This window comes from Schistocerca piceifrons, chromosome 6 (assembly GCF_021461385.2).
Source record: "Schistocerca piceifrons isolate TAMUIC-IGC-003096 chromosome 6, iqSchPice1.1, whole genome shotgun sequence".
Lineage (NCBI taxonomy): Eukaryota > Metazoa > Arthropoda > Insecta > Orthoptera > Acrididae > Schistocerca > Schistocerca piceifrons.
Window position 1 is genome coordinate 365,357,552 of NC_060143.1, and position 25,770 is coordinate 365,383,321.

At 41.5% G+C, this 25,770-nt stretch overlaps 1 protein-coding gene across 2 annotated transcripts in view; it reads left to right on the forward strand.

Moving 5' to 3' along the window:
- LOC124802594 (probable peroxisomal membrane protein PEX13) overlaps window positions 1-25,770 on the forward strand; it is a 94,550-nt gene that overhangs the window by 62,841 nt on the left and 5,939 nt on the right. Inside the window, exons 2-5 of one of the 2 annotated variants that reach the window (XM_047263473.1) lie at window positions 13,805-14,116; window positions 14,246-14,493; window positions 14,649-14,840; window positions 21,573-21,866. In XM_047263473.1, the coding sequence (XP_047119429.1) occupies window positions 13,805-14,116; window positions 14,246-14,493; window positions 14,649-14,840; window positions 21,573-21,866 (1,046 nt within the window). The remainder of the gene's footprint in view (window positions 1-13,804; window positions 14,117-14,245; window positions 14,494-14,648; window positions 14,841-21,572; window positions 21,867-25,770) is intronic. The other variant, XM_047263474.1, reaches the window with a different exon arrangement.

Consider the following 25,770-nt stretch of genomic DNA (forward strand, 5'->3'; position numbering starts at 1 on the left):
ATCCGACCTTTATCAAAGTCGGAAACGTGATGGTACGCATTTCTCCTCCTTACACGAGGCATCACAACAACGTTTCACCAGGCAACGCCGGTCAACTGCTGTTTGTGTATGAGAAATCGGTTGGAAACTTTCCTCATGTCAGCACGTTGTAGGTGTCGCCACCGGCGCCAACCTTTGTGAATGCTCTGAAAAGTTAATCATTTGCACATCACAGCATCTTCTTCCTGTCGGTTAAATTTCGCGTCTGTAGCACGTCATCTTCGTGGTGTACAAATTTTAATGGCATGTAGTGTATAGAAAAAGAAACTGAAATAAAAGTGCTAAAAAACTTGGTATTTTGCCACTGTGCACAAACTTTGAAATATGAAGAAGTTAAATGAATTAAATCGTCTACCCCACATTCTGCTAGGTATGGACTTTTTCTGACAATTTGAATGGAGTTCGTTGCTTTTTTTTGTGAACTTTTGTCATAATTGGCTTTTCCATATTAGTCATATACAAATTGGCTCAATACATGTATGTGACGTCGGTTCCTGTAAGAGGATGTGAATATTTTCTTTGCCACCGTTCCCCAAACTGGCAGTGTGCTTAGTCTCTAATGACTTCGTCGACAGAACATTAAACTCTCGCTGTTAAAGGATTGCTGTGGACAAACTCATTGTCCTGCAACCATATTAGTTTCTTTTGCAATTCGGGACTCTCTCACGAATTTTTCGTTCAGTTAGTCCTGAACACTCAACTTGTATTTCTCCCTTTGCATGGTAATCCATCTGCATCTACATCTATACTCTGGAAACCACTGTGAAGTGCACGGCAAAGGATACGTCCCATTGTATCAGTTGTTAAGGCTTTTAACCGTTCCATTGCCGTATGGATTACGGGAAGCATAGTTGCTTAAACGCTTCTGTGCGTGGTGTAATTAGTGTAATCTTGTATTTGCGATCGCTGTGTGTGTGGTATGTACGGGGTTGTAGCCCATTCCTATACTCTAGAAATGTTCTAAGTAGGTTCTTGCGGGATACTTACCTCATTTTCAAGCGTCTGCTAGATCATTTCTTTCAGCATCGTCGTGACACTTTCCCATGGTTCGAACAAACTTGTGATCATTCGTGCTGTCCATCTTTGTATCCTTTCAATGTCGCGTGTTAATACGGGCTCCTCACATTTGCGCAATACTCTAGAATGAATCGCACGAGTGTTTTGTATGCAGTTTTCATTGTAGACTGTTTGGATTTCTGCAGTATTCTACCAATGAACAGCACTCTGCCATCTGCTTCACCCACGAGTGAGCCTATGTGATCATTCGATTTCTTATCCCAACAAATTGTTATACACAGTTGTGTGTAAGAGTTGACCGATTCCGTAAGAGAACTCACTTTATGGCCCTGCAGAAACAGACAACAATATGCAAATTGAAGCTGGAGAGAGAAAGAAAGGAATTGGAAGGAACTATTGGTGTCAGCTGCATTGGGAATTTATGCGGAATCAGCGGCGACGAGTGAAAATGTGTGCCAGGAATCGAACCCGGGGTCTCCCGCTTACTTGGTAGTTGCGTTAACCTCTGTGCCACTCGGACATAGTCCGCACAATTGCGATAAACACTATCTCAGCACGCCTCTCGTCCGACCCACATTCCCACCTGGCGCAAGCTGCCCGTAGTCCACGTCCATGTCCGCTATGCTCGCTCGTTTGAGATTCCCGTAAGAGGTCGAACGTAGTTGTGCATCCGCCCTGCTGGTGGTGGATTCATTGACCGTCGAGGCGAATCAGTTACATGAGTGCGTAGTGTCTGTTCTTTCGGACATTTCCGAAATAACGTACACGCAGGCATTCATATTACAGGCCATATTCTTTTCAGCAGATGAACACGAGTGTGTTGGTAGTGGAGGGCGACCAACTGCTTTGACTTTTCGCTTCTGAGATGAAGCGATGACCATGTCCTACCCACTGTAACACAGCAGCACACAAAATCACTTGGGTTCTTCCAATAAAGGCACAGACACTTTTATTAAAATTTGTTTTTGCATCACCCAGCGAGACACTGGTTTTTTTTACCCACACCAATCTTGAAGCGATATCCGCCCGCCTAATTACATGATAGGTTTCGGCTCGTGTGAGCGTATCGGCTGTGCCCTCGACCGAGTGAACGGACCCGTAAACGAAACAAGATAACTGTTACACTACCGGATAAAAAAATAAAGTAGTTCCCTCGTAACGTGTTTTCGTAATTGCTGCAAAGGCACAATTGCAATGGCAGCTAAATATTTTCAGAGTTCACACTTGAAACAATTTGTAGATCTCGAAATAAATTTTGCTCAATTTTATAGTTATTCCCTGGAGTGAGTGGGGACTGAAGTAGCTCTGTTTTCCTTAAGATCGATCCACACCACAGAGCCAAGTGGCCTGCGAGGTTAATTTCAGTTGTAGCGCTCGTACATTCGAAGATGGGTCGAGGCAAAATTGCAAGTGTTGCTGTTCGTTGTGCTACACCATCCATACAAAAGGAGAAGAAACGTTGGTAGTTGGTTACACAATTTTAAAAAGTTATTAAATATACTGCGGAAATATCGGTGAACCACTCGCAGACCGTAATGGAGTGCTCGAAAATTTTCATGGAGTATCATTCGATTAAGATTTTGAACATCGTATGACTGTAAATCAGAAGGAAATAAAAAGGACGCAAATTACTGGAAAATTACATTTCAGAGACTAGTTGACGTAGAATGAAATTTTCACTCTACAGCAGAGTGTGCGCTGGTATGAAACTTCCTGGCAGATTAAAACTGTGTGCCGGACCGGGACTCGAACTCGAGTTCGAGTCTCGGTCCGGCACACAGTTTTAATTTGCCAGGAACTTTCATACCAGCGCACACTCCGCTGTAGAGTGAAAATTTCATTCTAGAAACAACTCCCAGGCTGTGACTAAGCCATGTCTCCGCAATATCCTTTCTTCCAGGAGTGGCAGTTCTGCAAGGTTCGCAGCAGAGCTTCTGTGAAGTTTGGAAAGTAGGAGACGAGGTACTGGCGGAATTAAAGCTGTGAGGACGGGGCGTGAGTCGCGCTTGGGTAGCTCAGTTGGTAGAGCGCTTGCCCGCGAAAGGCAGAGGTCCCGAGTTCGAGTCTCGGTCCGGCACACAGTTTTAATCTGCCAGGAAGTTTCACTAGTTGACATTACTATATACTTTTTGGCTATTGGGGATTGCACGTAAGAGCCTGATAAATCTGTTGGAATCGTCTAAGAATAGAAACAATTCTCAGTGCATGTCTCTTAATGATTGAAAGTCGTCTATTACTCTTTATTGACTATATATGGAAGCATCGATGTGAAAAATTGTCATTACAAAGCTGTTAGTACTGTGAGCTCATAGAGGTTAAAGGAACAGGCTGAAAACATGGACGCAGTAATAGTTTACAGGTGGCTGCAACAGATTAGTGACACAGAATGATTACTCCATTTGCGACGGTATATGACACATGAGTATGTTGTGAGTACACACGGTGACTCCTGATGTCGTGTCGGACCTCCTTTTCCACAGCGTAGTGCAGCAACTCGACATGGCATTGACGCAATGTGTCGTTGGAAGCCCCCCGCAGAAATATTGAGCCTTGCTGCCTTTTTAGCCGTCCAAAATGCAAATGTGTTGCCGGTGCATGATTTTGTGCACGAACTGACATCCCGATTATGTCACGAAGTGTTCTATGGGATTCACATCGGGCGATCTTGGTGGCCAAATCGTTCGCTCGAATTGTCCAGAATGTTCTTCAAACCTATTGCGAACAATTGTGACCCGGTGACATGGCGCATTGTCATTCATAAAATTTCGATCGTTGGTTGGAAACATGAAGCCCATGGATGGCTGCAAATGGTCTCCAGGTAGTCGAACATAACCATTTCTAGTCACTGATCGGTTCAGTTGGACCAGAGGATCCAGTCCTTTCCATGTAAACACAGCCACGCCACTTGCTTGCAAAGCACCTTTTTGACAATTTGGGTCCATGGATTCGTGGCGTCTGCGCCACAATCAAACACCACCATCAGCTCGTATCAACTGAAGTCGGGACCCATCTGACCAGGCCAAGATTTCCCAGTCATATAGGGTCCAACCGATCTGGCCACGAACCCAGGAGAGGCGCTGTACTCGTCTGCTGCCGTAGCACATTAACGCCAGATTTCGCCGCACCTTCGTAACGAATACGTCCCACGTTAATTTCTGCTGTAATTTCACGCAGGGCTGCTTGTCTTTTAGCACACAGCACTACGCAAACGGCGCTGCTCTCGGTCGTTAAGTGAAGACGATCGGCCACTGCGTTGTCCGCGGCGAAAGAAAATACCTGAAATTTGGTGTTCTCTGCACGCTATTGACGCTGTGGATTTCGGAATATTGAATATTTTTTAGATCCCCGAAGTGTAATGTTCAATGCGTCTAGCTCCAACTACCATTCCGCGTTCAAAGTCGGTTAATTCCCGTCGTGCGGCCGTAATCACGTCGGAAACAGTTTCACGTGAATCACCTGAGTGCAAACGACAGCTCCGCCAAAGCAGCGTATCGCTGTATCGCGACATACACTCCTGGAAATGGAAAAAAGAACACATTGACACCGGTGTGTCAGACCCACCATACTTGCTCCGGATACTGCGAGAGGGCTATACAAGCAATGATCACACGCACGGCACAGCGGACACACCAGGAACCGCGGTGTTGGCCGTCGAATGGCGCTAGCTGCGCAGCATTTGTGCACCGCCGCCGTCAGTGTCAGCCAGTTTGCCGTGGCATACGGAGCTCCATCGCAGTCTTTTAACACTGGTAGCATGCCGCGACAGCGTGGACGTGAACCGTATGTGCAGTTGACGGACTTTGAGCGAGGGCGTATAGTGGGCATGCGGGAGGCCGGGTGGACGTACCGCCGAATTGCTCAACACGTGGGGCGTGAGGTCTCCACAGTACATCGATGTTGTCGCCAGTGGTCGGCGGAAGGTGCACGTGCCCGTCGACCTGGGACCGGACCGCAGCGACGCACGGATGCACGCCAAGACCGTAGGATCCTACGCAGTGCCGTAGGGGACCGCACCGCCACTTCCCAGCAAATTAGGGACACTGTTGCTCCTGGGGTATCGGCGAGGACCATTCGCAACCGTCTCCATGAAGCTGGGCTACGGTCCCGCACACCGTTAGGCCGTCTTCCGCTCACGCCCCAACATCGTGCAGCCCGCCTCCAGTGGTGTCGCGACAGGCGTGAATGGAGGGACGAATGGAGACGTGTCGTCTTCAGCGATGAGAGTCGCTTCTGCCTTGGTGCCAATGATGGTCGTATGCGTGTTTGGCGCCGTGCAGGTGAGCGCCACAATCAGGACTGCATACGACCGAGGCACACAGGGCCAACACCCGGCATCATGGTGTGGGGAGCGATCTCCTACACTGGCCGTACACCACTCGTGATCGTCGAGGGGACACTGAATAGTGCACGGTACATCCAAACCGTCATCGAACCCATCGTTCTACCATTCCTAGACCGGCAAGGGAACTTGCTGTTCCAACAGGACAATGCACGTCCGCATGTATCCCGTGCCACCCAACGTGCTCTAGAAGGTGTAAGTCAACTACCCTGGCCAGCAAGATCTCCGGATCTGTCCCCCATTGAGCATGTTTGGGACTGGATGAAGCGTCGTCTCACGCGGTCTGCACGTCCAGCACGAACGCTGGTCCAACTGAGGCGCCAGGTGGAAATGGCATGGCAAGCCGTTCCACAGGACTACATCCAGCATCTCTACGATCGTCTCCATGGGAGAATAGCAGCCTGCATTGCTGCGAAAGGTGGATATACACTGTACTAGTGCCGACATTGTGCATGCTCTGTTGCCTGTGTCTATGTGCCTGTGGTTCTGTCAGTGTGATCATGTGATGTATCTGACCCCAGGAATGTGTCAATAAAGTTTCCCCTTCCTGGGACAATGAATTCACGGTGTTCTTATTTCAATTTCCAGGAGTGTATGTCACCTCAGAGTAAAATAAAACTGAAATTCTAATCTTCAATCTGAAAGGTTTTTTAGACCACAAACACTATACAATGCACATAGTTCGCATACGATACAATCACCATCCAACGATGGGTAGCGAATCCGCGAGGCTGCCGGCGGACATAGCAGGGTTTTTCACGAAAGACGCCGTGCGTCCGCCAGCGACCACATGCTCCGTTGTCGTTCGATCTACTCCTACATTCGGCAAACCATTGTGAAGTACAAGGCAGAGGGTACGTCTCATTCTACCATATATTAAGGTTTTATAACCGTTCCATTCACGTATGTAGCGTGGGAAGAATGGTTTTTTAAATGCCTTTTTGCGTGATGTAATTCATCTAATCTTATCCTCACGATCCCGTTGCCAGCGATACGTGGGGGAGTTGTAATATACTCCTAAGATCATCATTTAATGCCGGTTCTTGAAACTGTCACGGAATAGTTTACGTCTATCTTCAGTTGCTCCGGCATCTCTGTGACACTCTCCTACTATACAAACGTGTGACCATTCGTGCTGCCCTTCTCTGTGTACGTTCAATATCCCCTCTTAGTACTATTTGGTACGGGTCCTCACACTTGAGCGGTATGGAATGGGTCGTACCAGTGATTTGTAAGCAACCTCCTTTGCAGATTGACTGCATTTCTCCAGTATTCTGTATTTCCCCGGTATTCTACTAATAAAACGAAGTCTATCACCTTCTTTACCCACGACTGAACTTAAGTGACCATTCCATTTCATATTCGCGCAAAGTGTTACATCTAGATATTTGTATGAGTCGGCCGATTCCAGCTGTGACTGATTGGTGCTATAGTCTTAGGATACTACTTTTTTTTTTAGTTTGTGAAGTGCACAGTTTTACATTTCTGAACATTTAAAGCTTGTTGCCAGTTTTCGCATCATTTTGAAGTCTCATCAAGATTTGAATGAACATTCATGCAGATTCTTTCCGGCGGTACTTCATTGTAAATAACTGCATTATGTGCAAAAAGTCTGAGGTTACTATTGATATATCCCGCAAGGTCATTAATAAACAACATGAACAGCAAGAGGCCCAACACACTTCCCTGGGGCACACCCAAAGTACTTCTGCAACCGACAGTCACTTTCCATCCAAGATGACATGATACGTCCTCGCTACCAATATATCTCAGTCCATTCACAAATTTCGCTAGATGCCCCATATTATCATGCTTTTGAGAATAGGCGTATATTTAGTTCTGAGTGAAATGCTTTTCGAAGATCAGGAAACACTGGATCTATCTGACTGTCTTGGTTCAAAGTTTTCAGTGTGTTGTATGAAAAAAGTGAGAGTTGGGTTTCATATGATAGATGTCTTCAAAATTCACACATCTTAGCATGGTAGAGGTCATAATCTTTGAGGTACATCGTTATGTTCGAGCTCAGAATATGCAAGATTTTACAATAAATCGCTATCAACGATATTGGACAGTAGTTGTGTGAATCACTTCCGCTATTCTTGTAACGCGTGTGACCTGTGCTTTCTTCCAACTACTGGACACGAGTTTTTAGTTGAGGAATTACGATAGATTATAGTTAATAACTCAGCCCCAAATTCGTTAGTAAGGATTCCATCGGCCCCTGGAGATTTGTTCAGTTTTAACGATTTCAGCTGTTTTTCGACACCACTGACACTTAAACTTATTTCCCTCATCTTTTCAGTGGTACGAGGATTAAATTGGGGTAATTCTCCTGGATTTTCCTTTGCGTTTGAGAAGGGAGTTGAGCTTTTCTGCTTTTGCTATGCTACTTCTAGTTTCAGTTCCAGTGACTGGGCTCTAAACTACAGACCGATTTCACTTTTGCCAGCATTCTCAAAAATTTTAGAAAAAGTAATGTACAGGCAGCTTCTCAACCATCTGACCACAAATAACATATTATCAAGAACACAGTTTGGATTTCTGATATCGAGAAGGCTATTTACACCTACAGTGAAAATGTACTTAATTCATTAAATAACAAATTACAAGCAGCAGGTATTTTCTGTGATTTGTCTAAGGCATTTGATTGTGTGAACCACAACATCCTTTTAAATAAATTAGAATTGTACTGTAGACAGATGTATAGCTTGTGGTCATTATTGTTCACTACTTTGAGATGCTGAAACTCCATAAATGATGGTTTGTCAGACGCCTTCCTCCACATTCACAACACCAGCTGACATCCTACTACAAAATAAGCAACTGTTAGCAGTGGATACATGATGCAAGTGGGTTGCATGAGGTAGTTTGGTGCAGCAGTTAGAACAATATCTACTGTTGCGTCAGCTGCTTTGAATTTTCTCCCAAGTCATTCCTGATTAAGTTACTTTTCACTAATTTATCTCAATCATAGTATTAATGGGAGGCAATTTGAAACACTGAATTCTTCTACATCTACATTTAAACTCTGTGAAGCACTGAGGTGCATGGCAGGGGGTACATCCCATTGTACCAGTTATTATGGGTTTCTTCCTGTTCCATTCACATATGAATCGCCGGAAGAATGATTGTTTGGATGTCTCTGTGCATGCAGTAATTAGCCTAATCTTATCTTCAAGACCTCTATGTGAATGATACATAGGGGGGTTGTAGTATATTCCTGGAGTAATCATTTAAAGCCAGTTCTTGAAGCTTTGGTAATAGATTTTCTCAGGATAGTTTACGCCTATCTTCTTAGTCTCACTATTCTACAGTAGAGGGTTACATGTGAATATTCAAACCCTTCTTCCTGCTTATGAAATGGAGCAAATTGGATCGTTCTCTTTGCATTTGATGTTGATGTGGTCTACGGTGGGATTCTCAAGGCACCATTACTTCACAAACAGTTCCTCAGAAAACCCCACAAGGTTTTTTTTCACTATTTTTCGCCATTACAAAATCCAGCAGAGGATTTCAAGACTGCCACGCATAGCAAATGGCTAAATTTTTTACAGTATGTTCCCAGGATCCTGATCTCGAACAACCTTGAAAATTTTCTTGATATCTGTATCAGTTTTCAAGATAAAGAGGGTCAAAGTTACTCTATTTATAAACGTAAAATCTGATAGGAGGCGAAATCTAAACAATAAATATTCACAGCAAATTGCTAAAATTGTGAAAGTATTTTATTTACGCATTCACCTCGAAAAGGCATCTCCTTGTCTGGAAAAATTTTCATCCGTTACTGAGAAGCACTCCAAAACCCAGCTGCAGTTACCAAGATGACTACGCACAGTAAAAGGCTGCAATTTTCACGATGTATTTTTAAGATCCCAATCTCTAACAACCTTCCAAATTTTCTTCATATCTTTGTCTGTTTCCAAGATGCACATGTTCCAAGTTATCTTACTTGTACATATAAAACACACACGTAAAATCCAGTGTCAGGAAGAAACTTGGTTTATAAAGCAACATAGCACAGAGAAATATACTCTAAAGTGTCTCCATTATCATCTGAGAAAACCATGCTGTAGTATCGACACGTGAGACTCCACCCCTACCCCACATAAAATCCAGTTTGAGGTGTAAAATTAGTTTTATGTTATTCTGCAGCAGGGAACCAGCAAAAAAGGGTCCTATCGGAGTACAAAAAACGCGGGTATGTTCCCAGTTATTTAAAAGACTAACCACAAATTGGGGTACCAGGACAGAACAAATGGGACTGTGGCTGTGACTAGGTGTCAATGACAGAGAAACAAAGAGATAATGACAAAGAGTTGGGCTGGATGTGTGAGTGAGAAAGGGCAATAGAGAGTAGATAGGTATGAGCGATTTACAGCGATGGACTAGTGGATTTTATTGCAGATCTAGATTTCAGCTAAAAGGGTAGCTATCATCAGTGCGTTACAGGTAGTCACGTAGACACAGTGTAGTTACAACGACAACTTTTTTTTTGTTTTTGTTTCCTATGGGCCCAAATTGCCAAGGTCATCGGTCCCTAGACTTCCACACTACTTAAAACAACTTACACTAAGGACAACATACACACACATGCCCGAGGGCGGACTCGAACCTCCGATGGGGAGAGCCGCGCGAACCTTGGCAAGATGGCTAAGATAGCGCGGTTACGCCGCGCAGCACGACACACATTACGAAATAACTTCGGCATGTATATGCCTGAATCAGTCTGACTGATGCTGAGTCTACACGCCACAAAAAACAGTTCTAAACGTTGGACAATATATTGTACCCGATTTTCTGTATACCCACATCAGATCACTCTAGTAATAGAAATTAATACATGTTCTGCACTATATACTTTTCTGAACATGGTGTCGCGTGTGGTCGCTGTCGGGCACATGGCGCCAGGCTTGGATCTCTGCTGCGTCCGACGGCGGACTCGCGGCGGTCAGCGTGTTAAATATCACCTCACACATTCAAGACTCAGTAGCCAAGCAACCACTCCATTTGAAGTGCCGACTGTTCCTGTGTTGGCCGTCACTCCATGTAGTTTGGCGCATTTGACTATCGACATCGATCCTTCGCCGCATTGCTGCGCGTTTGGTGTGGACACACATTTTGCTCGTCGCACGATTAGCTCCTTCTCTGTGTCGTTTGAATGTTATCCACAAATAATACACGCTCTGATGTTTTCTTTGTAGCCTGTTTATTGGAGTGAAAGACTTTCCGATTTTCCTTCAATTTCGGCACTCATTCTTGGTTCACCCGTGATTGTTATACTTGAGATGTAACATTACTAAAGGTCATCAGGTTCGATTCTATTGGAATGATTTGCCCAATGACCGCGACGTAATCCAGGAAAGAAAGAACGTCAGCCTTGGTCGTAATGTCATCTGTATTTTATTGCAGATCTAGATTTCAGCTAACAGCGCAGCCATTGTCAGTGGTTTGCAGGTAGTCATGTAGACTCAGCATCAGTCAGACTGATTCATGCATATGCATGCCGAAGTTATTTCGTAATGTGTGTCGTGCTGCGCGGCGTAACCGCGCTATCTTAGCCATCTTGCCAAGGTTCGCGCGGCTCTCCCCATCGGAGGTTCGAGTCCGCCCTCGGGCATGTGTGTGTATGTTGTCCTTAGTGTAAGTTGTTTTAAGTAGTGTGGAAGTCTAGGGACCGATGACCTTGGCAATTTGGGCCCATAGGAAACAAAAACAAAAAAAAAGTTGTCGTTGTAACTACACTGTGTCTACGTGACTACCTGTAACGCACTGATGATAGCTACCCTTTTATCTGAAATCTAGATCTGCAATAAAATCCACTAGTCCATCGCTGTAAATCGCTCATACCTATCTACTCTCTGTTGCCCTTTCTCACTCACACATCCAGCCCAACTCTTTGTCATTATCTCTTTGTTTCTCTGTCATTGACACCTAGTCACAGCCACAGTCCCATTTGTTCTGTCCTGGTACCCCAATTTGTGGTTAGTCTTTTAAATAACTGGGAACATACCCGCGTTTTTTGTACTCCGATAGGACCCTTTTTTGCTGGTTCCCTGCTGCAGAATAACATAAAACTAATTTTACACCTCAAACTGGATTTTATGTGGGGTAGGGGTGGAGTCTCACGTGTCGATACTACAGCATGGTTTTCTCAGATGATAATGGAGACACTTTAGAGTATATTTCTCTGTGCTATGTTGCTTTATAAACCAAGTTTCTTCCTGACACTGGATTTTACGTGTGTGTTTTATATGTACAAGTAAGATAACTTGGAACATGTGCATCTTGGAAACAGATAAAGATATGAAGAAAATTTGGAAGGTTGTTAGAGATTGGGATCTTAAAAATACATCGTGAAAATTGCAGCCTTTTACTGTGCGTAGTCATCTTGGTAACTGCGGCTGGGTTTTGGAGTGCTTCTCAGTAACGGATGAAAATTTTTCCAGACAAGGAGATGCCTTTTCGAGGTGAATGTGTAAATAAAATACTGTCACAATTTTAGCAATTTGCTGTGAATATTTATTGTTTAGATTTCGCCTCCTATCAGATTTTACGTTTATAAATAGAGTAACTTTGACCCTCTGTATCTTGAAAACTGATACAGATATCAAGAAAATTTTCAAGGTTGTTCGAGATCAGGATCTTGGGAACATACTGTAAAAAATTTAGCCATTTGCTATGCGTGGCAGTCTTGAAATCCTCTGCTGGATTTTGTAATGGCGAAAAATAGTGAAAAAAAACCTTGTGGGGTTTTCTGAGGAACTGTTTGTGAAGTAATGGTGCCTTGAGAATCCCACCGTAGACCACATCAACATCAAATGCAAAGAGAACGATCCAATTTGCTCCATTTCATAAGCAGGAAGAAGGGTTTGAATATTCACATGTAACCCTCTACTGTAGAATAGTGAGACTAAGAAGATAGGCGTAAACTATCCTGAGAAAATCTGTTACCAAAGCTTCAAGAACTGGCTTTAAATGATTACTCCAGGAATATACTACAACTCCCCTATGTATCATTCACATAGAGGTCTTGAAGATAAGATTAGGCTAATTACTGCATGCACAGAGACATCCAAACAATCATTCTTCCGGCGATTCATATGTGAATGGAACAGGAAGAAACCCATAATAACTGGTACAATGGGATGTACCCCCTGCCATGCACCTCAGTTCTTCACAGAGTATAAATGTAGATGTAGAAGAATTCAGTGTTTCAAATTGCCTCCCATTAATACTATGATTGAGATAAATTAGTGAAAAGTAACTTAATCAGGAATGACTTGGGAGAAAACTCAAAGCAGCTGATGTAACAGTAGATATTGTTCTAACTGCTGCACCAAACTACCTCATGCAACCCACTTGCATCATGTATCCACTGCTAACAGTTGCTTATTTTGTAGTAGGATGTCAGCTGGTGTTGTGAATGTGGAGGAAGGCGTCTGACAAACCATCATTTATGGAGTTTCAGCATCTCACCAAAGTAGTGAACAATAATGACCACAAGCTATACATCTGTCTACAGTACAAGACTAGACATATTTTCAGTGTGGTAATTCATTGATACAAATTATGAACAAAACTAGTTTATTAAAACTGGGAAGTCCTTACTGTATGGAAGTGTCACATTTTTACAGTTGAGGATGGGTTGAAGCTTCGTGGTTTTCTTTTGTTGAAGTACAGCTTTATTGCAAAAGCAGTCATGTGTGCCTTTTGTAAAAGTGTGTAGAAATTATACATTGTTTGGCAGCTACGATAAACACGTTAATTATGCACTTGACATAGATCATACCAATGGTTACACCAGGCTAGCAATTTCAGAAACTTTTTGCTACTGACATCTAAATAATTCATTTTTATAGCTGTATTTTAGATACAGTAAGATAACTTTACCAAAATGATAATGCACCTCAGGTGCTCAATTAGGTTTCATTGAACAACTCAATTTACAAACTAAAACTTGTTTTGTTCACTTCTGTGGAGAGAGATTCATCAGAGTTGAGCAGCCACCAATTTAAATTTAATGTTTATTTATTTACCGATTTATTTAACTTGCCAAGTTTAAGGCCATCAGGTCCTCTTTTACATCTAAAAGGGGGAAGTTGCATTATTCAGTTAAAGGAAGCACAAAAAGTTTTAAGTAACCATAAACATATTTTTAAATTCACATTCCATTGTCATTTTTTGTTGAATGGAATCACGTAGGAAGAACATGCTCGAGAGATTTGAACCACTGTGAGAATGGCATAATCATGGGAACATAACGTGTGCAGTAGAATGTTAGTAAACACAGAGTTTTTTTTTTCTACTTTAAAAGTTTTCCTCTTAATATATTCTGTTAACTGCAACAAACTTCTATGCTTGTAAATTCAGTTCATGTAAGTATTAATGATAAATCTCTTTTCACAACAGCAGGGCTCCAGTACCTTCTACATCTATACCATCTAATTTGCCTACAAGAAATGTGCAGCAACAACCTCCACCTGTTCCATCTCGCACTTATAGGCAATCAACTTATGCACCAATGACGTCAAGTACATATCCATCCTATGGTTCATATGGAGGATACTCTGGATTATCCGGCTATGGAAGCTATGGAGGTTATGGTGGTTATGGTGGCTACTCGGGATATGGGGGTTACGGAGGTGGATATGGTTATGGAGGATATGGTGTTGGTATGAATAGGTATGGAGGATACCTACAAAGACCAGAATTGGAAAGCAGGTCAGTTCTACATTTTGTATTTCGTATGTAGTTCTGTTTGCTATATTTTTATGTTTGTAAGTAGGAAAAAAGGTTTTTGCATTTCACATTTGTTAATTTTCTAATACATGCTCCTATTTTTTTTTTTAGGTTCATACGCGTGGCAGAAGAAAGTACACGGCCTGCTTTCCAGTCTATAGAATCTTTGGTCCAGGCATTCAGTTCTGTAACTTTCATGTTGGAATCAACATTTGGTGCAATACACAATTCATTCAGGGCTGTACTTAGTGTTGCAGAAAATATGGGGAGGCTACGTTCTGTTTTTAGTCAACTATTCTCAGCTTTCACAATTTTTCGCACACTACAATGGCTTTATAAAAAATGCCTCTATTTATTAGGTATGTATTTGACACATTATTTTTCAAACCTTTGAAAATTCAGTTGTTACAGCCACATATATAGCTTAATACTTATTAATCATTGCACAAAATAATATTTTCCTATAGAAAGATAAGGCTTAGTGCTGTAATGTTACAGATGAGTGATGTTCCAGGTGTGCTGAAGTGTGATCCTAGTCAAGATGATATATGGCTCCAAGCTGCATCGAGGGCAGAAGAGCAGCAGGAAGCAGCTGCTGGCCAGTCGCGATTTTCTTGGCCTGTTCTTGTTCTCATGGGCATTATGCTTAGTGGCCCTTATTTGATGTGGAAGCTGCTTAGTACACTGAATGAATCTGTTGGTTCAGGTAATACTGAAATAAAAATAGTTCTATAACTGTGATATGTCTAAGTAGCATACCCTGAAAATGTTTTAGGAGTGTCTCTTACATCTAATTACTCAATATTTTTAAATACAGTGTTTCACGTATGACACAACTACACAACTGTTGTGTCTGGCATTGTACATGATCAGCTATTCTCAGACACTGATAGGTAGTATATCAGTTTCAGGAGAACTAGAAGAGTTAAGAGTAGCCTTGGAAACAAGCCTGATAAAATTATTTTGGCGTGCTCAAACTGAAATCTTACAAAGTAACGGAAGTGCAGCGACGGACCAGTTCAGATTCTGTTACTCAAAGCCAGTACTGCAACTGGCTGTTGCCGTGTATGCTTGAGAGAGAGAGAGAGAGAGAGAGAGAGAGAGAGAGAGAGAGAGAGAGTTAATCCTGAAATTCCCAGTCCCCTACCATCCTCGCCAAACTCCTTGTCCTGGTGAATCATTGCTGCATTTATTGAGGTAAGTTATTTTGCAGAACAATTTATGTTGAAATTCTGAAAAATCCTAGTCATTTAGTCATTTACTTCGAAATCCTTGTCATTTACTTCAAGAGCCTCTGCATGATGTGGAGGGGGGGGGGGGGGGGGGGGGGGACATAGCAGTGCTGCATGCATTTAGTGCGATGTGAATCACTGGACTGAACTTTTTCCAGTAAACTATAACTTCTGATAGGTATGTGTGCAATGTACAGCAACGTTGTGGCTTTTTTTGAACCATCAGTATTAGGATAGGTCTACTGTCAAAAACTCTTTGTTTCAGGATCAGCCTCTCCATTATGCAGAGACAGCAATAGCCAGTTGTAGTACTGAAGTCAAGCAACAGACTCTCAGTTGGTCACTTGATTTACTGCCATTACTTTGTAGGGTTTCTATAAGACTTTGCGCATGTATATGTAAGAAGATGTTACTCACACTTTAATATGAAGTACTGAATAGTGCAACGTATTTCTCAGACTTACTTCCAAAGCCATCCCTGGCTCATCTAGTTGGGTCAAAAGCGATATACCAGCTGCCAGAATCCAAGGAATGGGCTGGAGCGTAATATGTGGTGAGAGCCTGCCTCACTGGTAAAGGTTACCTCACAGTGTCAGTGGGCTCGTGACATGCATGCTACGTCTTGTAGAGTTTTGGTTCTTTTCAGATTTATATCATTGCCTCTTCCCCATTCCAACAGTTCAGAAAAACAAAATTGTAGTTCCTGGAGTCAGGGTCCCTTCTGCTTTCCCTATTAATAGTAGGTTTTATATGATCATCAATTTTGAAAGACTGCTAGAGTACGTTTGTGGAATCTTTGCTATTTTACTGGTGTTACTATTCTGGCTCCCAGTAGGTAGTTTTAACCCTTTTGCAGTCAGCCATTTTGAGCATGAGTGATGAATGCTAAAAATGTCATTTGTTTTTATATTCCAAACAGTGTTCTATTTAAACTGCCATATATCATACTGCACTCAGGTTAAAAATATGAAGAAATACCACCTACCCACAAAAGTAGGTAGTTTATTATGACATACCCAGATTGTCATACTTTATCACTTTAGTTTGCAGATTGTCACACTTCTTCTTGTTAAATTGTTTATAAGTGAAGAAATAAAAATTATTTTAAAAAATAATATAAATTTGATTTTGTGTCCATATAATTAACAGTACTCTTGATTTCAAGAAAGCTCACTAATGCTCACAAAATTTATGCAAATTTGTGAATAAACGATGTAAAAAAAATGAAATGGAGAATAATTATAATAATTATACAGTACATTAGTCTGTTGGATGTATGCAGTTCTGTGTCATCTGACATTTGTTTTTTGTAACAGAATATGTTTTGCCAAACTGTGGAAAGACCTTAGATGTTTTTGTACTTCAGCATAAAAATGTAGGTCTTTTGTCAAGTCCCAATTCAGTAAGCATGCTATAAAACTTCTTACCTCAGCTATTGAGACATACAACCACTTTTTTGTATGGGCTGGACAAAGTAGCAGCAAGTTTGGATAAAAATTGGCTAACTGAGCAATTGTTTTTGTTTTGGCGGCAGTATTTTTTTTTTCTTTTAATGCTGCAGTGAGAACCAAATTGAAATATTCTCTTGCCGAAGATTCCACTAGTGGCGAATGCTGTGGTCCAGGCACCTCATGATATGGTTGTGGTAACAGCTGTAGTGTTTCAGGTGCAATCGTTTGAACGTACTATGTTACTGTGTTTTTTCCATTCTGCCTTCACTTTCAATCAGTGTATCAGCAAACTGCAACTGCTTTCACCAAAATACTCTGTATTAATAGTGTTTTCCAGTAACACACAAATTTAATTGTTGGACACATTTTCATAAAAAAGTCACAAAAGCAAATTAAATAAAAAAATTCAAACATTAACACAAAGAAAAGTAGCTCAGAAATAATGTTAAACAACAACAATGCACAAAGACAACAACATCAGATGAAATGACAAAATGTAAATGAGTATTACAAATCACAACACCAACAGACGAACAGCATAGTAACAGCATTATCAATTGTCGATATTTCACTTCAGCGATGCTCAAAAGTTGATAACTATCAGTGTACATGTAAATCTAAACATTGAACATCAATACCAAGCTTGTTGCTACATAGCATTGAATTTTATAAACTGAATGAAAGTAAACAGTGTACCAAAGAATCAGCACTTTAACAGTCCTGGCATCGGCACTTTGAGCGTTACCTTGACATTCAAAGGTTTAAGGTACAGCGACAGATGGGCTGTGAGATCATTGAAAATACCAGCTCAGTTTCAGCAAGACTGGAGACAGAACCAGTTGCAAATTGAATTAAAAGTCAACAAAAGTGTATAACAGAGAGAATACCAAGTTAGATCATTATGCAGCAATTATTAGTTTTATCCAGAAAGGTCTGAATATCTGCTGTTTGATCACTCCTGCTGGACTCAGAAATAAAGCAAATGTAAAATATTATTTGAGCTCTTAAAACATACTGTGAATTCTCCTACAGGTTTCTTAATTTCTTGCTGGACTGGATTGGGATTGAATAGAGAATTTATGTTTGACATTAACTGTTCACCACACCAAGCAGTGTTTTCACTAATTAAATTAGAAACATTACCAACAGAATGAAAATGTAAGCTAGAGTAACACTGTATCAGTATACTCATAAATCTTGCCTCGAATTTGCAATTTTTGTATGACAAAATCTTGCCTCGAATTTGCAATTTTTGTATGACAAAATCTTGCCTCGAATTTGCAATTTGTATGACAGTTTCTTTAAGTGCTACTCTAAACCAGCTGCTTACAAATTTCAGAGCTGATATTGTTTTAACAACAGTAGATGACAAATTTAAAAAGATAGTAATGTCATAGCTTAGTAACACATCTAATGGTCATTTGTAAACGCTTAAAAGGCGTTACTTGTTTGAAAAGTGAAACCATTTTGCAAAGTTACAACCCTTAAGTACTGGAAGTCTGGCACACCAGTTCATTTTTAAAAATGAACTACTTGTGACTTCATGTGGTGTTTATTGTGGTGTTTATGCCAAGGTAGTCTTATACAGCTATGGGAGCTGGACAAAAATATACGTGTTATGTATAAAAAGTTTGTTGGATGTTGTCATATACGAATGGCAACTTGGCGCATGTGTGAGTGCATGCACAGGGGTCTTCTGAGACTTGAGGAGAATCGATACACAGTGTGCACTGCATGTTACTGGTTGTGTAATTAGAGTGCAACCAGTTGAATGCAGTCAGTGTGAGAGGAAGTGTCACAGCACAATGGAGCAACGTGTAAACATAAAGTTCTGCTACAAACTGGGGAAGACTGTAACGGAGACACATGGAATGTTGGTGCAGGTGTACAGGAGGGAAGCCGTGAGCAGAAAATGTGTTTACAAATGGTTTAAACACTTCCATGAAGGGAAGGAAACAACTGAAGTTGAGCCATGTTCAGGTTGGCCATCAACAAGCAGAACACCAGAAAAGATTGAGAAGGTGCGACAAATAGTAGCACAATATTGGGACGGACTCTCATATTGATTTAGGAGGAATTGGGCATTAGCAAGGACACAGGGCACACTATTGTCTACGATGATTTGGGTAAGTGGAAAATCTGCCTCCAATTTGTGCCGCACAAGCTCACTGACAAGCAGAAAGCAAAATGGATGGAAACTGTTGTCGTTGTTGTGGTCTTCAGTCCTGAGACTGGTTTGATGCAGCTCTCCATGCTACTCTGTCCTGTGCAAGCTTCTTCATCTCCTGCTGGTGATTTTATTTCTATGTATGACCGGGATCCTTGCTTCTGAACACCATCGTCGTGGGAGATGAGACCTGGTGATACCAGTTCGATCTGGAATCAAAACGGAAATCAATGTCATGGTGTTCACAGTCTTCCCCATAACCAATAGAAAAAGCTGCCTGCCAAAATGCAAGGTGAAAACACTGTTGATCTCCTTCTTTGACAGCAATGCCATCATCCACAAGGAATTTGTCCTGCAGGCCAAACCATTAATTCAGCATTTTACTAGTCTGTTTTGAATTGATTGCTACAGCATATCCAGCAGGTTTGGCCAGAGCTGCACAGGACTGGAAAATGGATTCTGCTCCATGACAATGCTTCTACACACTGTTCGATCCATGTGTGCCAATTCCTGGTGCAGAAGATGGTAAATGTTCTCGAACACCCTCTGTACTCTGTTGATCTGGCTCCTGAAGACTTCTTCCTATTTCTCCACTTGAAGGCATCCATGAAAGGTGAATGTTGTGCGGACATAAATGCCATCAAAGATCGTGTGACAGCCGTTCTGAGACCGATTACACAGGAGGCCTTTGCTGATAGTTTCCTGAAGCTGTATGAACGTTGTTGAAAGTGTGTTGTAGCAGGTGGCGACTATTTTGAAGGGCAATAAAAACATTTGTTTGTATTTGTTGTTTTGTTTGTTGTCAGATAGCATTCACCGAACTTTTTAGACACAGCATGTAAGAACACTGTGCAAAATGCATCATGAACATAAACGCATACGCTATCCAAGCCCACAAGTGGTGCTGTTCTATTTGTCCATGAATGGCACCTGTTCACTGCCTTCGATATGTTGCAAGTGTCAGAGCAGTGTTCTGTGTGGTTCTGAGTGCACTATGTTGGAGCCAAGTGATCGTAACATGAGCAGATTGTTTATGCCTGCCACAATGGTAACACCAGTTCCCGTCCAATCAGCAAAGTTAAGTACTGTTGTGCTTGGCTAGCACTAGGATGCGTGATGTCTGGGTCTGCTTACCACTGCCAGCAAGTGGGATGCACTTAGCCCACACAAGGCCAGTTGAGGTGCTTCTTGATTGATGAGTAGCAGCTGACAATGGAGGGGAGAATGGTGTGCTGATCACATGCTCCTACATACCCATATCCAGTGGGAGCTGTTGGCTGAGGATGACATGGTGGTCAGCCTGGGCCTTCCAAAGCCTGTTCAGGTGGAGTCTCTTTAGTTTCGTATGATTGCCATGTCACTTAATTATGAAAGTCCATATTAGTGATAACTGCTATTGCAAAGTATATGGTTCCTCTGCAGTTTCATAGTACAGGTTTACACCATTACTGCAAGCAAGTGGCTACGAATCAAGGATGAATATAAGAGAACAAACTCATGTAGATTTCAGTACTTGTTGGCAGGAGACCATAGTGCATGGTGGGGTGTCAGATAATGAGATGTGATAGATTATGTCTATTGTGCAATTTTGACAGGACCTGGCAAGAAATGTGGTGCACTTTTTTCTATTTATAAAAGAAATATTAAGCATAGTGTTGGACACCGATGTGCTGGTTGATGTAGAAATGGTTGAAATTTCAATCTTCCTTATTTGTAATAGGTGGTGCTCATAAATAAAAATTTTCTTTAAATTACATTCTGTGAGATTGATTAATAGCAAACCACATCTGCTCTGATACATAGATGTTTAGTATATCTTATACCTGAATATTATTTATGTTTGAATCCTCTTTTTTATTATTTTTTGCATGGGTGGATGATAGTGCTTGATGTTGCGTTTTTTGTATTGAAGTACCTATATTGGCGAGATGGTCTATCGTGTCATTACCATAAATCCCAATATGAGATGGTATCCACAGCATACAATTGTGGCACTGGCCGACATTTTTATGTAGTCTACTAAGGTCTACATCAACGGACTGATACTGAGTCACCCAGTACCACAAATTTGATGCACAGTAACCTTTATGACTGGGCCTTCAGCATCAAAGTTGCTGAAATATCTGCCAGGCCGATGGCAGAAGTAAGAGAATTGAAGATATACACATTAATCTCCAGTTCCACCACCTTCTATTACAGATCCATTTAGGAAAAATCATGTAGAGTAGCTTATGCTTCAAAGTGAAAATGAGAATTGGAAAGACCTGTTACACAACAGAGAAGATATTCCAGTATGTACACAGAGCACAACTAGCAACAGTATGGCTAATTACAGGTCATGCTTGCTCTGCTGAGCAGTTCCACTGAACTGATGTGTACCCGTGTGTAAGTTGTAAGAAAACTCTATTATGAACTCACTTCATTTGCTAATTTGTGAAAAATTAAAACAGTATACATGAATTCAATGCCATGAAAACAAATTAGTTTCTAATTGTATTTGATGCTCAAAAAATGTTTTACTCCATAACATATATATGGATGAATGATTACTGATAGCAGGAGCTAATACATATCTTTTCCTTATCCAGGTTTTAGCCTTGCTGAATGGAAGAAGAGTAAGCAGCCTGTAACACTTGCTGTTGCGGAATATGATTTCAAGGCAGCAAACGAGGAGGAACTTTCTGTCTGTGCTGGTGACAGAGTTCTTGTAGCACCTATGAACTTCCAGGCACCCAATGCACAGCAGAGTGGGTGGGTTCTAGCTACTGTTGATGGACAGAAGGCTGGATTTGTACCACTCAACTATTTGAGGATAACTGGAAAAATGCATTATAACCGTGCTGTGCCTGTCAAGGTGCCACCACAAAAACAGCAGAATGCCAGTGAGTGTTCCTCTGTTTTTCTTTTTTTTGTACTTATATTTTTTACAAAACCACTATTTCATAACCTGTTAATAAATTAACATCTGATGGAGGGGGATGGTGACTATTTCATACTTGAACTGTGTACCTGATAACTTCAAAGGAGAAGTTAGCTTTTTATTGTTACTTCTGATTTTTTTCCTAACTGACATGGCCCCGGCTGGCGTAAGCTAGGATAGATACCAGGGAAAACAACAATGCCCAAAGGCCAATACCTTGAATATGTGGAAGTTGTGGCGAGTACGGGCAGGCACAGTTTCTCTAGTAAAAGTTTCTTTTTTTTTATCTTTAAAGTTTTACAACTTTATTAACGTGCTTTTAAATAGCAAGTGAACATTCACTATCATGACCAGTAATATCCTCAATACAGTTTCTTAATGAAAGTTTCTGAAGCATTATTTTAACAGATCAAAGGACAGCTGTCAAAATCAGTTTCCGATGCTTAAAACTCAAAATCCCTTTTTAAGCAAAGGAAAAAAATACAAATTGCATTATGCAAGGTTAAATAAAAGGTTCTGATGCCACATGCATTATTGAAGGTTAAATAAAAGGTTCTAACACCCCATGGAATACTAAAATTTTCCTAGATATCACCTATGAACTCTTAAGGCAATAAAATATTGATCACAAAATTTTAATTAAAACAACAACTTAAATGCAATAAAAGCTGATTAATATCAACGTACACTCAAACCCCGTAGCCTCTATGATGCGCACCATATCACAAAATACTTTACTTCCTTTTCAACACGTTACACCATAAACCTCCCTACATGTGATGCATTCTACCACCAACAAATTATGACAAATAATCAAGCATAGATGTTGTAATTAACCAGGTATGTAGATCTTTTATTTTCAGAATAAATCGAAAAAATGCGGAAATCAACTCTTGAGCTCAATGGTTACATCCATTAAAAAAAATTAAAATACATATGTTATGATTTCGTCATGGTCATGCGCTGTTGTGCACCATATCTCCTTCAGGATCACTTGCGGCACGGGAAAGATTTTTTCACAATGTACAAAATGTTAACAGGATGCAATGAACTTACACAAATTGCATACTGGGATTATACGTCAATGTGGATGTGGCTCGCAGATCTTAAAACAGGCGAGGGAGTAGATGAACACTTCGACTATACCGGACCGCACCAGACAGCAGGGGGTAGACAAGAGACAAATCAACAACTGTTGCACAGCAACCTCATCAACAGTAAGAGAATATTTGAGACTTTAAACTCTTGGGAGGGCCACACCAAACCATAGAATGATGTCTTAAGCTAAATTATGTAGATACTATTGGTGATTTTGCTACAAGTAGAACTGGAAAATATCATAAGAAGTGAACTGCAATTACCACGATTCATAAGTGTCCAACTGAAAAGCTCCACAGTCAATCTTTCTCTTACTACAGACACTTAACAATATCTCCAAAGTTCTCTCATGGACACTACCAGAGTGTCAATTACCCATTATAACTGTAAATAACTGTTTAACTTGCTGGGGGCCAACGTTGGTTACTTAATAAGACAAGCAATGTTTCGGTCCCTCACTTGGATCCATCTTCGATCCAAAACAGTAATTTACTTTAAAACATTTAAATAGATTACAATGCTGATCTCAACACTCTCCTGCCAAGCATCGCTCTAACTGGAGACTGCAGTACCAAAGCTTACATTACTCACAAGTCTGATATACACGCTGCCAGTGTGCACCTTCTTAGAATTCTGATGTTCACCTCATACACCAAACCTGCGGTAATTATTCATCAGAATCCAAGGGCAGAACCAAGAAATCACTGCTCAGCCCTCGAATGACCATACAATGATCGCCATCGGGACAACACTGGCCCTCCACACTAGGATCCTCAAATCTACAGCATTCTGTCCCCAACCGACTGCTTTCGCTGGGCCCACTGACCAAGCGGCCTTGGCCTCCAACACCTACATCTGTCCTCATGCACAGTCCAGAGCTAACTACCCGCAACCCCCCCCCCCCCCCCCCCCCCCCTTCTTCCTTGTTCTCCTGCCTCACAGCACTCGGGAAGCCAACTCGCAAAGATATGTGGCGACCAGAGACTCCAGTCCGATCTTGATCTTGACATCGTGGTGAATACTGAGAAGGCGGGTGATTTAAAAATAAAAAAATAAATAGTGAGACTTACCGGCTCACTAACCTTGTCTCTTTCTTTATCTGAGGTTCTGTATCCAAGTTGAGGCTGTTTTGATAGCGGACAAGTTTTCTCTCTAGTCCCCTCTGTTTGAAACCTGTTTCCTTGTTTGACCGTAGCAAACTAAATTGGAATAAGGATAAGGTTCTGTGAATAGTAATTTCTTAGTATTTTCCAGCTACAACCCTGTTGTAATAGGAAGCACTTTGTTCTCAAAATGAGTCTTAAATAAGGTCCCCATGTGGTACTGTAGTGGATCCTTCATGCAGCTCTTAAAAGTGACACAATAAGTTTCATGGCTCTTCTAAATCATTCGCAAATAATAAGAATGTATTAATAACCTTTTTAATAAGAGGGTCACTCCAAAAGAGATGCACACTATTTTTGTAAAAATACAATTTTCATTCTGCATGTGTGAAAGTTTTACAGTGTGTAGACACATCCTTCTCGCTTGTTTTCAAACTTAGTTCAACCTGTTCCTGTGAGTGGCGCTGTCACAGCATGTCTTCAAGGTGGCTGCTACACTTGGCGTTCGTCAGAAGCAACGTGCTGTCATATAATTCCTGCGCTGTGAAAACGAGACGGTGGGAAACATCCACAAGAGGTTGAAAACGGTGTATGGAGATGCTGGTGTTGATTGCAGTACAGTTAGTCGGTGGGCAAGCAGGTTACGTGATGAAAGCGGGCACTGCAATATTGAGGATTCTCCTCGTAGCGGCAGGCCTCGTACTGCACACACAATGTGCAGAGAGATTTAACGAATTGGTGACTGCTGACGAACTCATCACAGTGAATGAATTACCGTGCTACATTGGGATAGGGGAAGGAAGTGTTTGCAGAATATTGAAAGTGTAGGCGGTAAAAAAGGTTTGTGCCAAGCGGGTTCACAGGATGTTGACAGTGTCTCAAAAAGAAACGAGAAAAACAGTATGCAGTGAACTTTTGGAACAGTACGAGAATGGTGGAGATGAATTTCTTAGAAGAATTGTGACAGGTGATGAAACATGGCTCCATCACTTTTCACCAGAGATGAAGAGGCAATCAATGGAGTGGCATCATGCAAATTCACCCAAGACAAAAAAAAATTCAAAACCACACCTTCTGCTGGAAAAGTTATGGCTACAATGTTTCTCGATTCCGAAGGACTCTTGCTTGTGGACATCATGCCAAGTGGAACCAACATAAATTCTGATGCATATGTGACGACACTGAAGAAACTTCAAGTGTTCGACCACATCAGCAAAAGCAGGATGTTTTGCTGTTGCACGACAATGCACGGCCACATGTCAGTCAAAAATCCATGGAAGCGATCACAAAACGCGGATGGACAACACTGAAACAGCCGCCTTACAGTCCTGACCTGGCTCCATGTGACTATCATCTCTTTGGGAAACTGAAATACACTCTTCGTGGAACAAGGTTTGAAGATGATGACTCCCTTGTGCACGCTGCCAAACAGTGGCTCTAACAGGTTGGTCCAGAATTTTACCGCGCTGGTTCCACGATGGCATAAGGCAGTTGAGAGGAATGGAAATTATGTGGAGAAATGAAAATATTGTTCCTAAAGGATGTATCTACACACCGTAAAACTTTCAAACATGTAGAATAAAAGATGGATTTTGTGCATTTCTTTTGGAGTGACCCTCGTACTTGTTGGCCAGTAGTTTCTCTACATATCATAGTTGTTCTGTT